The following is a 23,843-nucleotide window of genomic DNA, read 5'->3' on the forward strand; positions in this document are numbered from 1 at the left end:
ATACATTTGACTGTTAGCTGATATCACTAATAAAAACAACTGTCTTAAAAAACATGTGTGATGTAAGAAAGTACATTACACAAGAGCTTGCAGTTGGAGAGAGATTATGTGAAATAGTGAAGTGCATTAAGCTTCTCCAATTTAGCACCCTTAGACATCTGAAGTCGTATCTCTGATCAACAATGGGAGGGAAGCAATTGAACAACTTGGCTGTTCTTCATGTCCACCGAGATGGTGGTGGTGTGTTGGGGCTTATGGGCGCTCAACATTGAGGTCATCAGCGCCCTGACACACATTAAAAGGAACGAATGTGGACAGACCTAAGAAAACTAAAGCACACACTCAAAGAAAGCAGGAAAAGAAGGAAAATGCTACATAAGAAAGTAAAACCTAAGGAAAGGGGAAACATAGCAACAAGAATGTCACAGGAAATTGTTATTGGCTGGCCACTTACATAAAATATGGGCGAGCTTGTCACACAGTGAGCAAGATGTTTTGGATGAATTGGATATCCTACCAGTCATCGATGACTTCGTATTCAGTAATACAGTCAGAAGATCAACATTTGCACCTTTCTAAAGACACTCTAGCCCTAATAATGGCATTTAGAGCAATATTAAAAATCTTTATATAATAGAGAATTAATCTACGCACATAATGTTAAATTTTCTGTTTCGAAAAATTAGTACTAGTTTTGTACTGTATTAGTTATTTTCAAATACTTAAATAATTTTAGGGTGTAAGACTCAATTAAAACCCACTATTTACATACTTTTTGACTGAAAATATTAGGCATACTGTATTAACTATATTAAAGCATTAACTTTGAGATATTGTTTTTATTTAATGAACCCTGAGCCTTATTCAGAGTAAGCTCAAATAAGCTATTTCACTTATTAATCAAAGTGCTTTTACTGTGCGGCAGCAGTATTTTAAGAATGAAATTTTCACTCTGCAACGGAGTGTGCGCTGATATGAAACTTTCTGGCAGATTAAAACTCGGGTCCCAAGCTGGTCTCGGTCTGGCACACAGTTTTAATCTGCCAGGAAGTTTCATATCAGTGCAACTCCACTGCAGAGTGAAAATCTCATTCTGGAAACATCCCCCAGTCTGTGGCTAAGCCATCATTTCTTCCAGGAGTGCTAGTTCTGCAAGGTTTGCAGAAGAGCTTCTGTGAAGTTTGGAAGGTTGGATACGAGGTATTGGCAGAACTGAAGCTGTGAGGATGGGTCGAGAGTCGTGCTTGGATAGCTCAGTTGGTAGAGCACTTGCCCGCGAAAGGCAAAGGTCCCGAGTTCGAGTCTCAGTCCGACACACTTCAAAGCCAAAAAATGTCAGGCTTGTCAAGTTTCCTGAAGTGTCGAGTTATTGCGAGTCCAGTTTTCAGCATTCTAATGTGATCATATGACTCTAAAATGTTTAAAAAACTTGTCATCCAAAATTTAGAAAATTTCCCAGAGCAAGACCTGCAGTACGGGTCCCCCAATACTTTTTATAAGTCAGCACCCCTGATTGTATTTCACTTTCACATAGAAGTTTGGTAGCTCTTTTCTGCTGTTGACCTCCTTCTCTCTCTCTCTCTCTCTCTCTCTCTCTCTCTCTCTCTCTCTCTCTGATTGCTGAACTATAGCTGTTGGCAAAAAGTCATCTGCGAAAACCGAAGACACAGTTGACATAAAAAGAAGTCAGTCTTCTTGTCTGACCTGTCCTTATCTCTAAGAATTGATTATTTTCTTTGTTTTAGGTGTGGCATTGTGCATTTGAATCAGATGTAAGACATCCTGAACAGACAACAGATGTGATTGCAACTTGTGGAGGAAATAGCATTTGTTTTATAGATGTTAATAGCGGTTTTGTCAAAAGTAAATACTATGCTGAAGATCCAAGGTAAGCACTACTGTATACATTTTTCTAGAGGATATTGGTGGGGCACATAGCTGGAAAGTATATTAGTTGATATTGTAAGCGCTTAGTGATTACTGTATTATCACGGATAATGTTAGATTTATTTTCGCTCTTACTCTTTTGATAAGTGAAATGTGTTTGGAAGTAACCAGCAAATTGTTTTTGTCTTTATTTAATTCTTTTTTTAATTATTTACTCTTTTTTTATGAGAATCAGACTACACAGGAGACTACACAGCAATTGGATTTTTGTAATTTTTTTATCTTTATGATATGTGAAGTCCAGAACTCAAATATAGATCAGCCAAAGCAATTTGATGCAACTCTTAAAAAGTCTTTCTCTTCTTCTTCTTCTTCTTCTTCTTCTTCTTTTTTTTACAAGCATCGTGGTTGGGTAGTAGAATGCTCATCTGCCCACGTACAGATCATGGGTCAGTTCCTGGCCAATATACAATTAATCAAATGTATGCTAATTAACACACCTCTAATTGTCATTTTTATGAAAAATTCTCATCATCTTATTCCTAATTGCATATAATGCACAAAAATCCATTTTGCACTGCAAATATAAATTCTTAATTACCATTATTTCATAAAAGATAGGTTAACCCTTTCATGCGTCACATCCTCAAATGAGGGCACTTAAATTTCAGCTCATTTCTGTCATCTTTGACATCTGGGGTGACCGTAAAAGCACTGGTACCTCATATGAGGACTAATAATAGTTGCAAGAATGTCTCCCAGATGGCAGTATAGGTGTTTGGCGTGCGGGAACCTTAGATTTGTCACCCCATTCTTGGTATAGCCATAGAGCTGTGTTGTGAAAGTTTGAAATTGTTCTGTGAGGAAAGTACTGCTGTCTCTGGAGAGGTATGTGTTATAATAAGTTTGTTAATGATTATTACAGATTGACACTTTTTGCACATACCTGAATTGTATAAATGGTTTGTCATAAAAAATTACTTGTGTCTTCGTTTGAGAACTTTATCAGTCAAGATGACCTTACACTACTGTCTTCAGTACATACAGAATATCGACTTTCTTCTCCTCTGTTGTTTTATAGTACCTATTTTACTGTATGTAGCACTCGGTCACGTAGTCAGTTTTGATTATACAGATGTAGATAGTGGCTGTAGCCAAACATCAGAAAATTAGTTTTATATGCATACACGATTTTATAGTTACTTTCCAAAAAGTGAGTAAATCTATATTATTCCTTTAGGATGACAGACAGGCTACATTCATCAGCCAAGATATTAGAGGACGATAGAATTCTTTCAAATAAAGAATGAAGTAAGAACTTTTGCCAGATTATCAGTGATGCAGAAATTCTACAAATTTTGGAAGCTGTCTCAGATGATGATTTGGGTTGGAGTGATGACTCTGACGACGACCCATCATTTGAAGTGGACCTCATCACTGATACTTGTAATATATCCTCCGAAACAAGTGACACTGACAATGAAAATATTGCCAACAATGAAACAAGTGCAACAAATCATACTGGGGTTGAAAGTGGAATTCGAAGAGATCCTTCAGAACCAGGAATATCAACTTAATGTCCTAAAGGAATGCGATTTGGTTCAGTGAATTGGACAATTTAGTTATTGTGCCACAAAAGTGTGCATTACTGGAAAAAGTCCCCTTGATTTCTTTATGAAGCTATTTCCAGAGAAACTCATTGCTGAAATAGTTGAGCAGACCAGCTTATATGCACATGAGAACAGAAAAGTACTTCAGATATCCAAGAGTATGTCAGTATTGGTCTGAGGAAACTGGCTTGTGCATGAACTTGATTGCTGATGCTATGTCTTGCAGAAGATATGAAGAACCACACTGTTTCAAAGATGTTTCTACAATTCCTCCATACAATACTGACAAAGCTATCAGATTATGACCAATTTTGGAAGCCTTGCATGACAACTATCACAAGGCTCTTGAAGCTGAAGAATTTCCCAGTGTTGATGAGGTCCTGATTCTGTTAAAAGGGAGATCACCATGGAAGCAGTACCTTCCCAAAAGGCCCAAGAAATGGGACTACAAAATGAGTGAGTGCAGGTGTGTCTGGTTATGTGTGTTGCTCTGAACTGTTTCATGGTGCTGGAGGAGGACACAGTAATATATCTGAACGTGGGGCAGCAGGAGATTATTTGCTCCATCTGTGTCATGACATTCACGGAAAGAACCACATAGTCTACACTGACAATCTCTTCAGTATCATTCCCTTGGTGCTAAAACTGAAAGAGCTAAACATATGGTATGTTGACAAACTGCCTATTGGCTTCTGTCTCGGGTTCTTCGGCCGACGTTCATCTAATGATTTTTCTGACGTTTCGCCAGCACGAGTGGCTGGCATTGTCAAAGCTTCACCCTCCACCCATCACAGCCTTGTGCAATTTTTTTTGACCCAAAGGCTTACCCACAACATTAGTGTCGGATTATGTTCCACAATTTTCATTGCAAGAGTTGTGGTACTTTGTGATTCTCCTGGTATCCATCAAATCTTCGCCCCACCATTCTGTCGACAACCTAACGGTGAGACGGAATGCCTAGTGCAGACATTCAAAACTCAGATGAAAAAATGTGTTCCCAACTCTTCATCCGAAGTTGTGTTAGATCAGTTTCTCTACTCGTACTGTTTCATGCCTTTCAGCAAGAAGAGGCTGGCAGAGCCACCCCACAGGTACCAGCTGAGGACACTGCTACACCCCTGTGTCCTCCATCTGGATGTCAGTTCATGCAGATGCTGTGCTTCTTCCGGCCAGGTGTAGCTATCTGTTTCAGACGTTGTCCTAAATAGATTGCAGCTGTCAGCACCAGATGCCAGGGGCGGTATCTCTGTGATATCCACACAGAGGACAGCCTCTGCTTGAGGCACCATGATCTAAGCTTTGCCTTCGCATGGACGGCTGGGCACCCCCTGTTGTCACACCATCACCAAGCCAGTCTACATCGGTATCACATTACCTGCTGCTCCTGGTTCTCCACTCCTGCGCAGGCAAAGGCATCTTTCCTCAGTGGCCGAACCAGCAGTTCCTCTATTGCTTCTGAGACCATTATCAGGGGTTCTGTCACCCATTCCTGAGCAACTTCTGATACCAGTATCATCAGCACCACGAGCACCATCACCAGTCGATACCTGAGGTTAAATAGCCTCTGCATTGCCGGTGTTGCTCATTGATTTGACACGGGAAAGTGATTACAGAATGCATCTGTGCCTGAAGCATTTCAGACTGCATGCTTCCATTTTAGCATGCCACCTTAGCCAGAGTCCAGCAGACGGGGAGAGCATGTACAACTGAAGACTCCATGATCTCCATGAGAAAGGAGGAATGCAGTGACACGTGAACATACTTTAAAAAGGCCATGCATGTGGCTGTGCTATGTCATCTGCAGAGGGTGCCTCAGCATACGTGTGTGTGTGTGTGTGTGTGTGTGTGTGTGTGTGTGTGTGTGTGTGTGTGTGTGTGTGTGAGAGAGAGAGAGAGAGAGAGAGAGAGAGAGAGAGAGAGCGCCATGGGCTCAAGTCTATTTAAAGTGGCCTGAATTCTCTCTGTGTGCACAATTGGTTCCTGCTGGATTTTACTTAAATACTATGTTCAAGTTGTTAATGCTTATGTGGAGTAAAGTTGTGTTCAGTCTACTGGTTGTGTTGTACATATACCTAATTACATGATTTTGTGACTAGAGTAGTGTTGATTTCCCAGTTACTAAATTAAGTGAAGTAAGGCAAACACGAAAGCAAACTGTGTGATTACAAATAGCTCTTGTAAATTAGTAATTAGAAGTAATACTGGCATGTAAAAATTTGAATTTGATTTTATGATATTAATAGAGTGTGGTCACAAATTAATAGGTAAAGAATGTTAGCTAAAACTGCATACATTCTAATTTATGATTAAGAAAAGATGGCTGCTTGAATAACTAGTTAATTTATCATAGTAGATACTTGTTTAAGAAAGGTCATAGTATTGCAGTTGAATATATGATTTTAATTTTAGTTTTAATAAAATGTTTGTATTACAGGGAAATTTTTTATACTCTCTCATGGTCTTGGATTGCACCTGAATGCTCAGGGAGTGGGAAAATTAGCATTGTGGCTGCAGGAGGTACTAGATGTATCATTCATCTGCTACATCCACAAAATGGTGCACTTTTTTACACTCACAGGCTCAAATGCCCTTCCAGTGTTGCCATAACAAGTTTGCTTTTCCACAAAGAACATTGTGAGATCCTATTCGGTAAGGATAATGTATGTTTTACTTCTAGCCTGTTACGTAGTTAATTCCATTTTCAAAGAGTTGGATGTCTCTCATATTTCGTCAGAGGCCACATAAAGTTAACCCCTTTTTGATAGAGAAAGTATCAAGTAGAGAGATGAGACTTTGTAATCCAGCTGTAACTTCTTTTTATAATTCTTAACTCATAACTTTGTTTACTTCAGTTTGTATATGTCTGACCATCCTTCATTCAGTTTCTTAAAATTGTGCAATGGAGGATTTGTTATGTATTAGATAAGAGATTTTTGTTGACACATTTTTAAGTTCATAATACTGGCAAGGAATAACAGTGTACCAGTGGAAAAATGCTAGTTTCAGAGCTCAAAAAAGGTGGATGTCCTCCTCTTTATTAAAAGACTCTGACTGACAAGTGGGGTACCAGCTTCCTCATTCTATCTTTCTCAAACCTTTAAAAATTTTTGCAATAACATTGACATGTGAACATATTAGGGACTGGTGATAGCACACTACTGTCAGTGCACGAGGATCAACAGCAATGCTGAAAGAAATTACTATCCCCATGCTTAAACACTAATACTTAACTGTTTCTTCACTGACACAAAAGCTACTAGAGTTCCTTTTGTGTGAGTGGAGAAGGCTAGTGACAGGCTCTTCTGCTGCCTTTTCCTATTTTGGGAAAGCTTTATCACCCCTGAAATTTTCATTGATGCTGCTTCATCATTTTTCTGATAACTGTTCAAAGTATCTACTTCCAAATCAAATACCGCAATCTACCTTCTGGTGTGTTGCAGAGGGTACCCGGTACTGCTGCTAGTAATTTCCTTTCCCAGTCCACTCACAAATAGAACAAGATAAAAAAGACTGTCTATATGGCTCTGTATGAGCCCTAAGTTCTCAAATCTTACCTTTGTGGCCCTTATACAATGTGTTGGAGACTACAGAATTGTTCTGCAGACAGCTTGAAATGCCGGTTCTCTAAATTTTGTAAATAGTGTTCCTCAAAAAGAACATTGCCTTCCCTACAAGGATTGTGTTGTTTGAACCTACGAGTAAAAAATCTCAGCCCACCTCTGAATTGCTTCAATGTCCTCCTTCAATCCAACCTCTTACGGATAACAAACAGTTGAGCAATACTGAAGAATAGGTTGTACTAGTATCCTGTTGTATGTGTACTAGTGTCCTGTATGTGGTTCCCTTTACAGGTAAACCACACTTCTCCAAAATTCTCCCAATAAACCGAAGTTGACAATTTGCCTCCCCTAGCACAGTCCTCAAGTGCTCGTTAAATTTCATATCGCTTTGCAACATTACACCCAGATATTCAAACGACCATTACACCCAGATATTCAAAAGACATGACTGTGTCAAGCAGTACACTTCTGATGTTTTATCCAAATATTAAGATAATTTTTTTTTTTTCCTTCTCATCAGTGATAACTTTATTTTTCCACATAGAGGGTTAGCTGCCATTCATCACACCAACTGGAAATTTTGTCCGAGTTGTTTTGTATCTTCCTACAGTCACTCAACTTCGACACCTTACAGTCACCACTGCATCATCAGCGAACAACTGTGGATTGCTGCCCACCCTGTCTGCCAAATCATTTATGTATATAATAGAGGGAAACATTCCGAGAGGGAAAGACGAAAGGATGTGGGTTTTAAGGGAGAGGGTAAGGAGTCATTCCAATCCCGGGAGCGGAAAGACTTACCTTTGGGGGGAAAAAGGACGGGTATACACTCGCGCGCGCGCCCACACACACACACACACACACACACACACACACACACACATCCATCCGCACATACACAGACACAAGCAGACATTTGTAAAGGCAAAGAGTTTGGGCAGAGATGTCAGTCCAGGCGGAAGTAAAGAGGCAAAGATGTTGTTAAAAGACAGGTGAGGTATGAGCGGCGGCAACTTGAAATTAGCGGAGGTAAGTCTTTCCGCTCCCAGGATTGGAATGACTCCTTACCCTCTCCCTTAAAACCCACAGCCTTTCGTCTTTCCCTCTCCTTCCCTCTTTCCTGACGAAGCAACCGTTGGATGCGAAAGCTAGAATTTTGTGTGTATGTTTGTGTTTGTTTGTGTGTGTATTGACCTGCCAGCGCTTTTGTTTGGTAAGTCTCATCATCTTTGTTTTTAGATATAAATCATTTATGTATATAGAGAACAGTGGTCCTATCACTTTTACCTGGGGCGCTGCTGATGATACCCTTGTCTCTGATGAACGCATGCTGTTAAGCAACATACTGTCTTCTATTATTTAAGAACTTTTTGAGACACATATCTATGAACTTATTCCACATGCTCATACCTTTGTTAAAAGCTTGTGATGGGACACTATGTCAAATGCATTATGGAAATCTAGAAATACGGAATCTGCCTGTTGCCCTTCATCCATAGCTTGCAGTATATCATGTGAGAAAAGGGCAAGCCGAGTTTCGCTTGAGCAATGCTTTCTAAAACTGTGCTGATTCATGGATGTAAGCAGCTATGTCTTTTTTTTTAAAAAAAAAAAAAAATTTGAATTCGAATTGAGATTAAGTTCAAGGATTCTGCAGCAACCCAGTGCAGTATCTGCATTGTTGTAATCAGCACTACGGACAGTGGAACTAATGTGAAACAGTATGTAACTGAAAATCTGAGTACTGATCTTAAATGTATTGCCATTGAAGGTCTGTTAATATTAGTACCAATTAAAATTCACCCAGGGTATGTGTACAATTTATAAATTATCTTCAGATTTCTTTCGGTTATTCTTTCCAATCAATTTTCTTTTTAATTATTCAAGCAGCAATTATTAATCATTTACTATTATTTTGTCCCCTCCACTCATATGACACTATTCAATAAATATGAAGTTTTGAAAATGGGTCCGTCGTTTAGAATAACCCTGTATAATCCACATCCCTCTCTTCTTGAAGACTTAGTCATCAGCAAATAATACATGGTGCAAATATGTGCCATCTACAATCCCTACATTTGTGAGACTAATATGAATATTTGCTTTGAATAGCACTACTGACATGGGACAACTCTGTAACATGATTTTGCTTGTCCTAATTTTGTGTGAAAGTATATTACCGATTTTTTTCTGACATGTATTGATTATCTTTATATATTTCTTGTAATATTTTAAATAACAGATACTCAAATCTATGAAAACTAACCCAGTTTTTTATGTTTTTCTATATTTTTCCAAAATTCTTTGTAATGTGAAAATTTAGTCTATTCAGCAGTGAATTCCAAAATTTGACATGCCCATCACAAATGAAATTTCCCCGCACTGGGCACCAAACCGTTGTGAATTCAAGGGATTCAAACAGATCAGTTAAAGGGTTAAAATGTGGAACATTTACATTTATTATACCATATGTTTCAAAATAAATATCAAGGTTTTAAGGTTTTGTAACATTTATTACATCCAATGTACAGTTACAAATAATACATCGAATGAAAGAGCACTTCAAGCAGTTTATGTTTGTATACCTATGCACATGTGCATGCACTATTTCCTGTCTCTTCCATTAGAAACTTTGAAAATGAAATATTGCTACATGATGATGAAGATTTTCTGGATCATGTTCCCTTAAGTAATGGATTGACATTTCACCTAAATGGAAATGTGGACACACATAATGTGCTCATTTGGGGTCAGCAAATCCTCACAAGGTGGTCCAGTTGCAACAAGAGTCCCCTTTTTGTGATATACCCCAGAGTAAAGTTTATGGGCCTTTCTTTTTCAGGTGTAGATGTTGAGTCACAGGCAGGCATAACCAAAAGATAGCTAAGCAAGGAAGCTTTCGCCCAACAGGCCTTCTTCTGGACATGGACACACACAACTCGCACACACATGACCACTGTCTCTGGTTGCTGAGACCAGACTGTGAGCAGCTGTGCATGATGGGGGAAGCTATCTGGGTGGCAGGGGTGAGAGGAGGCTGGGGTGGGGAGGGGCAGGGAAAGGGGTAGCAGGTTAGGGTTGGGGACTGTAAAGTGCTGCTTGTGGGAGCATACAGGGATGAGGTGGTGGGGGTAGGGCAGCTAGGTTCAGTTGGGAGCTTAAGCTTAGACAGGGGACCAGGGGAGGTGGAGGGGTTGCTTTGTTGACGCTGCACTTTTTAGCAATTTTGATGTAGATAAACTCAGGCTGCAATGTTGGTCTTCAGCATGCTAGTGTAGATGTTGGCACAGAAACAGATAAGTGAAAAATCTGTGCAATTCGCATGTTTATTTATATATAAAATCAGACATTGAAATTTTCCTTTGTGAGATCACATGTACACTCTTTGACATAAAACTCGACCGGCTGCCGGCCGCTTCAGAGGCTAAGTCCGCGCCGATCGCGACATGGGACAAATAAACTGGCCAACTTGCTTATTCTCTAAGTCCAGTTATCTGCACAATCTGGCAACACTGTAGACTGCGGCACTTCCTGGAGGAAAACTTATCCCATGATAGAGAAACCATAGGCTGGTTACGCCTGTGGTCTAGCGGTAGCGTGCGTTGTTTCTGTTCATCATGTCAGTGGATCGAGAGCAGTTGGCGCAAAATATTTTTATAGCCTCTTCTGTCTGAATGCTGAAGACATGAATGTAATGGTAGCGCAGACTCAATCTATTTCGCTTTCTGACACACTGATATCAAAATGTTATCCAGTAACTATTTTGCGGAAGATTTCCTGCAGACTGTCCTCCTCTGGACCCGTCGTATGCTGCAAAGCTCCGGGATCCATTTGCTGGCTACCGGCAGCGGCTGTGGCGACAGCAGTGGCGCTGCGCTCCCCCGTTCTTCATCGAAAGCACCTGCTACCGCTCATCGCTTTTGATGATTTAAAACGCTTTATTATTAAATGTTGCTCCACAGAAAATTTCTACAATTTCCATTCACACTCAAAAGCAATGGAGACAGACGCCGTGATTAGTACGCGGGTATTATATTACATTAACCGGCAAGAGTTGAGTATGGCCCGAAATTAATTTTATAGACTGCGATGAAATTAAACCACCTCACTACATTCGATGAATTTATAAATGCTTCATACCTCGTTTCTTTTCCTTTCAAAGTCAATTATTTGTGCAACTTTTGGTCAATGTTCGGATGTTTTCGTCAAGACAGAGAGAGCGTCTGTGGTGTAAAGTGTATTACAGTTCTTGTTTCATTCCTTATGGTAAGTCTATGCGATAAACTGTGTGAATACCTTGCAATGTATGCTCTGTAGCATTTGTGGTGTCACAAGGCTTAGGCCTGTCCCACCCCTCATTAAATCAACCAAGACTTATACAAATAATTGTAAGAACACTTATTATTATTATGTTCTTTAAGTTTGTTTTTGGGTTTTCAGAAATACTGCGGCAAGAAAGTTTATTTATGTTGCAGATAATGCAGAAGAAGTTGACCAACGATCACCACGAAAGCTCGACATAGCGGCAAGTGGGCAAGGAATAATACGAATGCTGCAAACTACCGCGAGCCATGGAAGAGCCTGGGCCGCGAGGGCTTCGAGTTTCCTAGGTCGTTGTTGGACAATGTCAAAAGAAGAGATAGTCTGCTTTCTCTTTGTAAACAAATCGATGGAGTCTTCAAAGGTTCATGTAAAACGTATGGTGGGACCCGATGCGTGTAATACTTCCACAGTCATTAAAAAGTTGTTAAACAGCAAAACCAATAATTCCTCATTTATATAGATAAAAAGTAGTAAAGATACAAATTAAGCATAAAGCCACGTAACACTGGTCAGTGCAGGAACACTGCACATTTGTAGTTCCATGTATGGGTTCATGAAGTATTTAATGTTGATCAGAAGTGATAGTTAAGGTCATCAGATTTAAAGCAGAAAAATTTATTGTTTTGGGGTTTCAGAGAACGGAAAGGAATTGCTAACGCCGGTGTCAGAAAACGTCTACAGTTAAACGCTATTGCAAAGATTTAGAAGAGAGGAACTATATTAATCAACATGTGCACTTCATAAACAACCTCCTGACATGTTAGACCTATATGACGAAGGAAGCTCAAATTTATATCGTTGACAGTCGGTTTGAATCTTTTCAGGATCTATTTTACAGTGAAGCACCTTGGCATTTGCAAAGCAGACATCCATGATATTAACATAATTTACTAAGTCGAAATCGGGTGAAGATTGATGTTTAAAGGCATTCTTCAGATTTCGTATAAGGAATTTTTACTAGCAGTTTGCAACTTTATTAATTAAAATGGAAAATAAAAGGTTGTAGTCAGCGGCTTCCACCAAGATTGGAACTGCTATGTCGTATAGCAGTAGCATCGCAACGCACAAGGGAACCTCTGAGCTAACAACACACTGGCAGCAACACGCGGACTATAGTTACTGCGACGTTGCCTGAGCCTCAAAATGCAACCTTAAACACACAAACAGGTATTACTTATGTGAAGAATGCCGTTCTTGGCGTCCAGAAATTAAATATACTTCCTAAGTGTCTCATCTTACAGTGGATTATATCGTATGAGTCTTCGATGTGGAAAACGAATGTCAAGTGAATGTAAGGAGGTAATGCCGGCCTACACCCGGAGGTAAATGCACTATCACAGTGTTGACAAATACTTGCTACAATGCTGTCAATTCTCGGCTCTCTTACGAGGCAACTCTCTAGCGAAATGCTTGTGGTGACTGTCCGATACGGTTCTTCAGAGTGGAGACACGCGCGCACGTTTGGTTTTTATGCGGCGTTCTCCCCTGATAGTTTCTGACGTCGCCTTGTGGGCTGTGTATACATTTGAGACATTCAATTAGCACTAATCCAGAACGATACAAGTTTCAGCTTCCGGCGTGGAAGAAGGCTGTTGACGCCGACATTATATCATTTCAACGTAGGGAAAGCAAAACGGATGATTCAATGTTTCTCATTCAACACAAAACATGTGAGATAATTTTCCGTAACGTTCATAATCATCTAAAAATACAAACTAAGTAAAAATACATCGGAAGCTTACTTGAATGGAATATAACTTAAGATACCATACGCTTTGCACCTCGATGTCGAATGTGTCCACGTGCAATCTTTTGCAGCATACATATAGAATGTCATGATTACCACGAGAATGAAGAAATATGTTGGTAAGGATGGAAGCAAGAAGAGACGCAGTCAACAAATATTCGATTCCTCATGGCATTCATTTCATCTGAGATGTAAGAGGAGGTAAAGCGGGATATTACTTTCGTTAACACGAAAGATATGCCGCACATATTGATAACGAGGAAGTCTGCGTCTTCATACGTTTCCTCCTTGAAATCTGTATGCTCTATTATATACTAAGTAGCCTGATCATTGTTTGAGTAATGTTACTCTCTTGTTTGACCCCGTAATGGTGAACAGATTCCAAATGCATGTCTCTGCATGAAAGTAGTTGTTCAAACCCTTCCTGCGTTGTTTTTTGTGTTTTATTGCTTGGAGTTCCTGAAGCAGACCCTTCTTTCATAGCTAGTCTTAATGTGCATCGATACTCAATATGGATGTGAAAACTCTTGAAAGTGAGAGAATGGCAATAATATTCGTAACAAGAACAAGCAAATAATGAATGAAGTTTATTGCAATGCACAATGAGAATGGCTGTGAATATAAACATCTATAAAAATAGGTTGATCTTTGAGTTGGCACAATGCAAATATATTCTTAGCATTTTGTTACTGAGTTTAGTTCTGGATGTTTGCAGAGAAAAAGGAAAAGTCGGTACTTCTCGCTAGTGTAATACAATGTGAACCCGCAACTACCCTTTCCTTAGTACACGACTCAAGCAGGTCTCCAAGTAGCTACCAAGGCACTGCTGCATTCTGTTACCTGACATTGCTCTGATGATGGTTAATGCAGATAGTTCCGATTATGAAATACAAAACGTATTGCAGGATAGGTCCTAGGATCGCAATATTAAATTTGCCATGTAGATGGCACATGAACGTTATATGACTATCCAGATTACTCGTCAATATAAAAAGACAATATTTTGGGGATTGAGCATGGTCCTTCGGCACCAGTCCTGAAAGAGAGTGAATGACCACAGGCGTGCCAAACCCTTTCAATACGTCTACCAAGTATCAAAAACAGTAGCAATATGAGTAAGGCATTGGACAGATCAGAAAGGCCTCACAGCTATCCACAGCCTGTTTGTCAGCCCTAGTGAAGCTGCGCTGCCAGAAGCCAATCCGATAGCACATTACACCGCTGAAATTGACCAATGAATTGTGTACTTATACTCATCAGCTTCCGTGAAATTTATTATATATGACTAGGATATAGCTGCCATAGTTAATACATCAATAATAACCTCGTTTATTGCTTCAGTGACTGTTACCGTCTTGTTTGACACCGAGATGATGTAAACAACACAAATTCGGGTCCCAGACAGATAATTCTAGTCTCTTCAGGGACTTAGTCTTGTTTTGTTGTTGTAAATTGGCATTCGCGAAGAATACTACTGTCGCAAATCCTGAGAGGTTTTCGAAACACATATGATACGGAGGCTTAAGAACAGTCTCTCAGTTTTGACCTTTAGAATAGTAGTTGCCGCGCGGTCTATTGCGACGTGTCAGATTTCACGGCGGCTTCTGCCGGAGGTTCGAGTCCTCCCCCGGGCATGGATGTGTGTGTTGTCCTTCGAATAAGTTATTTTAAGTTAGTGTAAGTAGTTTCTACATCTAGGGCCTGATGACTAGCAGTTTGGTACTTTAGGCATTGGAACTTAAAAAAGAGGGCTAGTGGAAGGAATTGATAAGATCAAGCTTCTGCAGAAAAACTGCAACTAATGAAAAAAAACAGCTATAGTTATATAAATTGAGCACTTTACTGCATCAGTGCCTTGTTCGCACAGTAGTAAATACTGCCCTTACCATAATCGTAGCTGACATATACAGCTCCCAATGTGAAACATGAAGAGTACGACCACCTTTTGCATGAAGCGACCATTTTGAACTGAAATACGTTTCCTAACTCAAGACCACACCTTCTGCGATAATTATTGACAATATTTGATCGAGATGACAAGAAAATATTAAATGGATGTTGTTGTTGTTGTTGTTGTTGTTGTTCTGGTCTTCAGTCCTGAGACTGGTTTGATGCAGCTCTCCATGCTACTCTATCCTGTGCAAGCTTTTTCATCTCCCAGTACCTACTGCAACCTACATCCTTCTGAATCTGCTTAGTGTATTCATCTCGTGGTCTCCCTCTACGATTTTTACTCTCCACGCTGCCCTCCAATACTAAATTGGTGATCCCTTGATGCCTCAGAACATGCCCTACCAACCGATCCCTTCTTCTGGTCAAGTTGTGCCACAAACTTCTCTTCTCCCCAATCCTATTCAATACTTCCTCATTAGTTACATGATCTACGTAAATGGATGTAGCAGATACAATGTAGTCCCACAACCGAAAATCATTCTCATACAAACACAGTTTCCAAGTAAGGCGTACAACGTTGTGAGTCCTTGACTATGTTAGTGGCAAGAAGATTCTGTTTCCGTAGCAGGAATTCTTCACGAACGGATGCGGATACAATGCAGTCCGAATGACAGATATGGCGGAATGCCTACATGTCTAAAAGGAGCAGAAAACCTAATTGTTAACCCTTTGAGTAATATTCCCACGTCTGTGACTCGTATCATGGTTAAAGCCCATATATTACCACTGTCCGTGCTTACCTACATCATCAAATAACAGCAGAAACAGAGAGAAATACTTTTGGAGTTTACACCTTGATATTGGAATTCATTTTTGGAATTAGCAGGTTTTCTTGTTCAATAAAGCTATTGTTTCTATTTCCAGACAACATTTCATATCCTTCTTACTTCTGCGGCAGCAGTTATTTTGCTGCCCACATTGGAAACCACGCCTAAGACTACCATTGTCTCATTTAGTGACCTAATGCCCTCTGCATACCCTTACTTAATTTTACTGCTGCTCATTACCCTTTTATTAAAGGCTATACACCAAGGAAAGAGAAATAACACCTATACGTAGCGTTTACCGTGATGAAATCAGAAAATTGTGCTTATAAAAGCGCTCAGAACCTCTGAACGAGCCTTTCAATTTGCAGCACACACCAGCCCGAATGAAAGAAAAGGAGCAAGTTGACCATAGCGAGCGTGGGGAGGGTTTGATGTACTGCCTTGACATTGGACCAGTGTCCGTCGAATTTAGTTCCTGATAGACCAAAATATGATCTTGATACAAAAGCGTCAATGTACTCATATGGGAACTACTTCCAACGTGTAATTGAAAGAATATCTGGTCACGTTAGGTAGCATTTCGCTTGCGGCCATCATTAATTTTAATTTCAGCCCATTCCTTGATGGCGCACTGAAATGTTTTCAAACTTTTCTCATTGTTTCCGGCCTCAGAGTTTTCTTAACACGTTATATCGAGTGTTAGTCACACCATAAGTTAGACACCCATAAAGCTCTGACTTGCTTTAGAGCATCAAATCATTTGAGCAGCGATTCGAAAATACAGAAGACCACTTCTGAAGAAGGGACTGCTGTCAGCAGGTCCTGGAATACAACACTGTGAGCAGTAACAATACCCATGTTTTGCGTCACAAGATGCAGAAGTGATTTATATACTTTTCGAAAAACTCATTTCATGAATGCTTTAGAGTCTGGTAGTGTATGGGAAGGGTGTTTTTGTGATGATAAAAAGTCGGGTAACGCAGATTTCACTAGTTCCATTGGATTTGAGAATGGGAATCAGTTTTTGGGTAGTCGAGTGATGTGATCATGGTCAAGACCGAGTGCTGTTTCTACATCACAGTGGCTGCCACAGCGTTCCTGTTTCGTCAACACAAACACCACTTGTCTGGGCACACTGCTCATCATGTCACATGCTGCGAGTGGCAGTGTCAAGAGGACGCCAGGTCTTTTCAACATGTTACTCATGTAATAAGTCAAATGGATTACATGAATGGGACAGAAACCTTAATTTATCTTTCATTGCCTATTTGTGGTCTGACCTAAATGAACAACAGCATCGTTTAATATCTTCCCTAATGATTATTGTTTCTTTCTTAACAGTGATTCTTGACAAAGCATTTAAACGAAGTTTATATTTTTGTGTGTCAGATAACTGAAAAAAGATATTATTTTATTTTGTCAGTCTTTTTTTTTTTTCTCCACTGAGCTGTAAATGGTTCTCTTTTAAAACGTGTGGTAATGTCACAAGGGCGACAGTCGCAGTGGAATCGAGAGAGTAGGGTGCGTGTGGTTGCACTGATTGAGCATGGCAACTACTCGGCATCAGAAGCTGGAGAAAAGTTACCGGCAAGAACAGCTAGACGCTGGTAGAAAGAATACCAGGAAAGGGGCTATATAGGGTGGAAAAGAGGAAGTGGCCGGCCCCGTGTGTCTACTGCAGCAGATGATCAACTTGTTTTGGAGAATATGTGTGCTAATCCATTCCTCAGTTGCTGTGGCCTGAAAGAGATATCTCAGTTTCCCGGCAGCGGAAAGACTGTTGCGAGGAGACTGATAGACGCCGGATCATATTGTCGGAGAGCTGCTATGAAGCAGCCATTGACCGACTATCAGAAGATTGACCGCATGGCTTTTGCAGCAGAATATATCAACTTTGACTGGACTAGAGTAATCTTTTCGGATGAAAAAATATTTTTTTCTGTAGCGACGCCCCTGTTCAGGAGAGAGACTAAATTTTCTCCATAAATTTATTAGTTTATGCTGTTAGTGACTACATTTGTAGTAGGCACAAAATAATAAATATAAACAGTTCCCTATATCATGATTTTAGTAGTTCATCCCTCATCTGATAAGTAAATATGACCCCTGAATTTGTGAATATTTGCATTAACACGCAAATGTTTTTTGCGTTAGGTATACCGCCCACTAGGACAACGCTTCCTGCCAATGTATCTTAACGAAAGACAAAAATGTGGACGGTTCTCTGTAGCTGCATGGAACTATATTTCGGCTCATGAGGCAGGTTGTCTCTGGAGAACAGAGGGAATTCTCAACGCAGAGGCCTACATTAACATACTGAATTCCTTTATGAAGCCGAGTGCTGAAATGCCGTACCCGGACTGTGAAATATATCTTCTGCAGGTATGAACAGTGGACGTGTGGAACAATTAAGAGTATTTCCGGGTTTTCCTACAATTTATTCATTACTTTGATAAGCTCTACTTCTTATCGAAGCGTCTACTCTGTCAGTTGTATAATTTTGATTTCTCCACCTTGCTTTGATACTGATGGCCGTGAAATACAGCTTTCCCGGGCATCATCTTAGTTTCTTCCTTAGTGCCTCGTTCCATAATTGTATGTGTAAGGAAGACGCCGTGTATAAATAACTGATATATATAAATTTCATTTTCCTACTTACCTTTTCTATTCTTAGGCTTCTCTCCACAGTTACTTCTTATACAACTCTGCGATTTGTTTCTATCTCCTTCTACCTTGTTTTGGTCTTTTTCCACTACATTCAGTATCCTGTTACATGTAGGCGGACCATACTTCATTTTTTCAGATCCCATCTTTCACTTACAAAGAAAAGAGTACTCTACATAATCCATTTTGCAGTGTGTTTCTATACTTCTGTGACATGTATGTTTACTTGAAAGAACATTATTCGTAAACATAAATGGTTTGCTAGTGCTGTTCTTCGTTTTACTTTTGTTAAGCGTCTATTTCTCTCTCATTCTGGTCCTGACGTGGCTGAAGTGCTATACTTGTAATGGCATCAGTTTTTATTACTGTGTTCATATGTTTATAACTTTTTCTCATTGCCATTACTATTTGTTGCTGTTCTTACATTCCAGTGTTATTATTTTCTCAATTTTCGGATAAGACTTGCAAAATGTTGTTCATTTTGTTTCTAAATATGGTACTATTATGAAATTGTTAACAAATGCGATGCAGCGTATCTTTTCACAATTGAATTTAACTGTTAATGTTAACTGTTCCGTTGTTTGTATTGCTTCTGTAATGCATATACACACGGTGTTAAGGAAAGTGGTATTCCATACTTTGCGAGTCGGCAGTATGGACTAAAACAAGACAAAATGCATATCTTAAGAGCTACACGCACTTCTTCGGTACAAGAGAAGTGTTTTAAGTAGAACAACAGATGTGTTTCACAGTGGTAAAGGTGAAGAAATGCTCATTGCTCTTTAGATATTCATTTCAGACTCATTGCTCTTGTTTAATGGATATGTTTGTCTTGTTTCTGTCCATCCTATCAGCTCGCAAAATATGGACTACTTGTTTTTAATACCCTATATTCGAAGCAGATTTGTAGACAAAGGACGTCCTCGCTTACTCATTTCCAGATGTTATATTCCCATTTTATTCCATTTGTATTGGTTATTGGGCTGTAATGTATTCAAAAATTGGAACTAATCAACTCAATCCAGGCCAATTTTTATAATAGTAAAATTACACCTTCCATTTCGAACCATTCCTAAATAAATGAAGGAATTATTTCTTTATCGGATCATTTCTTCTCTTTTAACTAGCAGAACATACAAATCTGTAATTGATTTGGTTGTTCTTACTTTGTTCCCGAATAGGCCTGCCCCAATAAACCGATCTATATTTCCTTTTACTAATATTGTACGATATTCATATGTTTGTTGGAAGCATGCTGTAGTTTTCACTATTGACTGCCTTGGCTGATTTTTCTTTTAAAGTTAAGCATAAGATAAAATATACTTTACAGTACTTTACTAACAGTACAATCATGATCTATAACATATCCCCCATGGTATACACTCTTTTTCTCCAGGTCAGTTCTCGTAACTTAGAATATAATTGTGCAGTAATGTCCACATGTAAAATTAAGTGTGTTTCGTAAGTGTATTTCCTCACCTCGTGGAATGGGTGAATGATAACACAACTGTCAAACAGGAGATGTGAGTACTGTATCACCTAATCCCATATCGTTCGCGCCCATTTCTGCCAGCCACTTTGACATGGGAAGTGCGTGGTGACGGGGCTAGGAATCAGAGTGTGAATGTACTGGTGACATAGTTTGAGGTTCCTGGTGTCTCAACCTAAAGCCGTTCACCCTAGTGTGCTTTCTGTCAGAAAATGTCGTCCTCGAAAAGTGGACAGGATGGTTTTCTCATCCTCTGATATTTTCAGATAGCCGCATCAGCACGTTTCAAGGATAGTATACAGTTGTTCATGGGTTCGAGATTTGTTTCTCGTATATCTTTTCCTTTATTCCTCCTTTACATTCAATTTTGATATCAGCTGGCAACTGCCCGAATTGCCTTGATTAAAAATTATATGACAAAGAAACAAATTGTTTCCATCTTTAATATCCCGTAGGTGCATGCAAATATATGAATTGGGTTACGATTTATAGATTTTATGATCTTAGTCAAAACAGCAATGTTGCATAAACGAATTGTTCTTGCCAATGAGCATTACATAAAGATACGTATATGTAGTGGTATCTAGTTCTTACTAATATGAAGGTAAGACTAATTTTATTAAAATTCCTGAAATCAGCTATTTATCTCAACTGCAGGCGTTTACCCCGAGCGCTGGGCCGCATTGACACGAGGTGTGAGCAGGCGACGTCAGCGGCCACGGTCTCCTTCAGTAAATGCAACACATTGAGTGAACGAGCACATGTAAAGTCCGTAGAGAAGAATATCTCGCTATAAAACAGATTTGTTTCTTCTATATATCTTTGTCAGTGGAAAGATAGAAAAAAGAATTCCATAGTGAAGGCTAGCAATCGTTTTGAATAAGCGAAGCAGATTAGCTTCACAACCATGCAACAGAGTCTAACAGTTCAACAGACTGCCGCGCTGTATTGAACAACTTACACCCTACCTCATCATTACCAAAGCACAGGAGGCGGTATATTCCGAAAGAAGGCCCACCTGTGTGTTACAACTGGCGCCTTTAACTCTATTACCATTCACTCTGTATTCTGAGCTCCGTCCCAGTACCCTCCCCTTGTCAATGCAGGTTTTTGTCAACAGCTGTCAGCAAAGTATTTTGGAGTGTGGAATCCTCTGAATAATTTGTAACCTGTAGCTTAGACTACACAGCCTTTGCAGTTGTCGAATTTTTTCACAGTATGGAAATTAAGTATTCATAGTATCAGAAGTATTGAAATTTCTAAGTTAATGGTTGATCATTTCTTTACAGGACCATAGCCTGATTCATAATAGCAGAGCAGTCCAGAACTGGTTCCAAGGTCAGCAGAGAATGAAACTTCTTCCTTTCGTGCCAAAATCACCAGACCTCAACCCCATTGAAAATATGTGGACGGAGGTTACGAGGTCGTTACCACCTGGGTCAAGGAATTCAGAAACTCTGTGGGGAAAATATAGAGAATACATGGTGGGAGATAAACGATCATCACAATCTCTCGAGGAAGTTAGCCTTATCACTTCCCAGACACCTTCGAGCAGTTATAGAAAACGGTGGAGGATAGGTAGGGTACTGAAAGAAAAATAAAGTTGCGAGGTCTTAAAGTGTTCCAGAAACCTACTAAAGCTAAATGGTCCTTGTGTATTCTCATTAAATGTGTCACTGCGTGATTCTTACACATATCAACTACTAATTAAATTCTTTACTCAAAGAAATAAATAAACAAATGTATGCGATATGGATAAAAGTTTGATTTTGTCGTATTAACCCCAAATTTGGTACACTGTTAATCATCCGACTGCGTTTTCTTTAAACACTTAAGTAAGCGGAATCGTAATTGGACCTGCATAATAACTCCTTCTCCGTTCTGTAAGCTATTTCTTTTCATTCTGTCTTACTTTCATCTCTCAAAACATAATAACGGTATTACCAGTAACATACAGGATTAAATTGCCAAAAGCTGATCTTGTAACAGCACATATAAAGATATTTCAACTTCCTATGGTCTCTTACGAAGATAACCCTTTTCTCACCCACGAGAAGGAATGAAGGATAGCACACACTGCTTCATTCATAACGTCACAGCAACACACTATCACTCTTATTACCATTGGCCAAAGCAATTATCGTTTCTCCACGCGGACTAGTATTAGAAATATTCTGTAACTGCTTCAATCGCTGTCTGATCCCAGAAACACCTCTCAATTATTGACGTGCCTTGATGTTAACTAAGTCTCGCGTGGTTGGAATTTCGCGCGGTCGCGATTCTGAAATTTACGTTTCCCCTCATATTCGTGCGCAGCACGTTATTGCAACTGAAAGAAAACTCCACAAGTTACTTAGACTGATTTCCTAATTATATCTAGGCACCATTAAATAATATACCATCCAAAACTTCCCCTCCAAAAGACACATAAATACACACACAGAACTTTTCAGAATACTTACAGCCGCGTGGGATTTAGCGTGCATAGCATGGCTACATGAATTACTATTATGCTGTTTTCCCTACATTTAAGTCAGGAAAGCGATCTCACTGATTCCCACGTATCTTTCAAGTCCCGTTGCTCTAAAAATCAGCTTCACACGTAAATTTCTACTGACTCATATCACAAAAGGTGACTTCTTATTCTTTCATATTAGGTTAGCAACCTTGCCTTTATGCGTGAATTTCAGAAACTCGTCAAATTACAAACTGAAACACATGAAAGCTACAAATGGCTTCTTTGAAAACCAATTCTTTCAGGTCAAAATTAAGAGCATTACTTTCTACCATGAATTTCTGTTAGCAGCTCGATTAGTTAAAGCCACGAGATAATATTTTCCTGCATTTCCAGATCAGATTTTTAAACAAACTGACCAAAATCATGAATTTAAATTGACCATTACTAAAAAGAATTATGCTAAATCAACACATTTCTACTTATAAACTAATGGTTCCTAGCACTCTGTCATCCACACTTCATCATTTTCCTCATCAGCCCCATGTAGTGAGTGCCAAGTCTTTAGGTTATAATAGTTCATCACATGCATCCTGTTTGTGTCGTACCTGCTTTACAATTGAATTCTAACACTTAACTGTTCATCGTATTATTCAAACGAAATATCAAACTCCGTTAACTTTCAAGTTACTGTTCATGGTCGCTACATAGTATTCTCACATTCGCCTATCGTTTACCTGCCTATAATCAATTTGGTTCCCTCCAAAATATTATATTAAATTAAATCCACCCTGAAAGAGAAGGTTTCTAAGTAAGGTGGAACAGTAAAGCCTTAAATAACTCATTTCCTTTCCCTTTGCGAAGAGCATTTTGCTCCGCCACTTCCTCAGTCCATCCGGCTGCTTCAGTCGTCCCCAGGCAAGTGCCTTTCTCTTACCACGCTACCGCTCTCTCCCTGCCTAGGGCGAGGGTGGTGTGCATCCTGGTCAATCAAGGCTCCAGAATTTCAAGCATTTGAAACTCCTGGCTGTCTTCTCCCCAGCACACAATAAAATCTGCCCGCGCTTTTCTACTCGATGAGCTTAACGTAAGAATACAGACAAACCTAGGCCCCCGTCTCTCCAATGTCAGAGACAGACCTTTACCTCAGAAAACTCTCATGTCGCTACATATCGATACGTCATTGCCTTCCCATGAGTCTAATAATTTCGTTTCAATATTTACTCCCATTCTATCCACATTGAATACTATTTACCTTGCTATCAACCCAGTCGTCAACTATTTAGGATAGGATAAGTGGGTTTTCATACATTATACCAAAATAATAAACTCATCCAGTTGCTCTGATCAATTTCCTTAACACAGCAGGTTGGTTCAATAAAAACTAA

At 39.5% G+C, this 23,843-nt stretch overlaps 1 protein-coding gene across 1 annotated transcript in view; it reads left to right on the plus strand.

Annotated features, from left to right (window-relative positions):
• LOC126481396 (leucine-rich repeat and WD repeat-containing protein 1-like) overlaps positions 1-23,843 on the plus strand; it is a 134,879-nt gene that overhangs the window by 11,748 nt on the left and 99,288 nt on the right. Inside the window, exons 2-3 of the mRNA XM_050105126.1 lie at positions 1,746-1,888; positions 5,932-6,146. Of these exons, the coding sequence (XP_049961083.1) occupies positions 1,746-1,888; positions 5,932-6,146 (358 nt within the window). The remainder of the gene's footprint in view (positions 1-1,745; positions 1,889-5,931; positions 6,147-23,843) is intronic.

Source organism: Schistocerca serialis, chromosome 5 (assembly GCF_023864345.2).
Source record: "Schistocerca serialis cubense isolate TAMUIC-IGC-003099 chromosome 5, iqSchSeri2.2, whole genome shotgun sequence".
In the NCBI taxonomy this organism is placed as follows: domain Eukaryota; kingdom Metazoa; phylum Arthropoda; class Insecta; order Orthoptera; family Acrididae; genus Schistocerca; species Schistocerca serialis.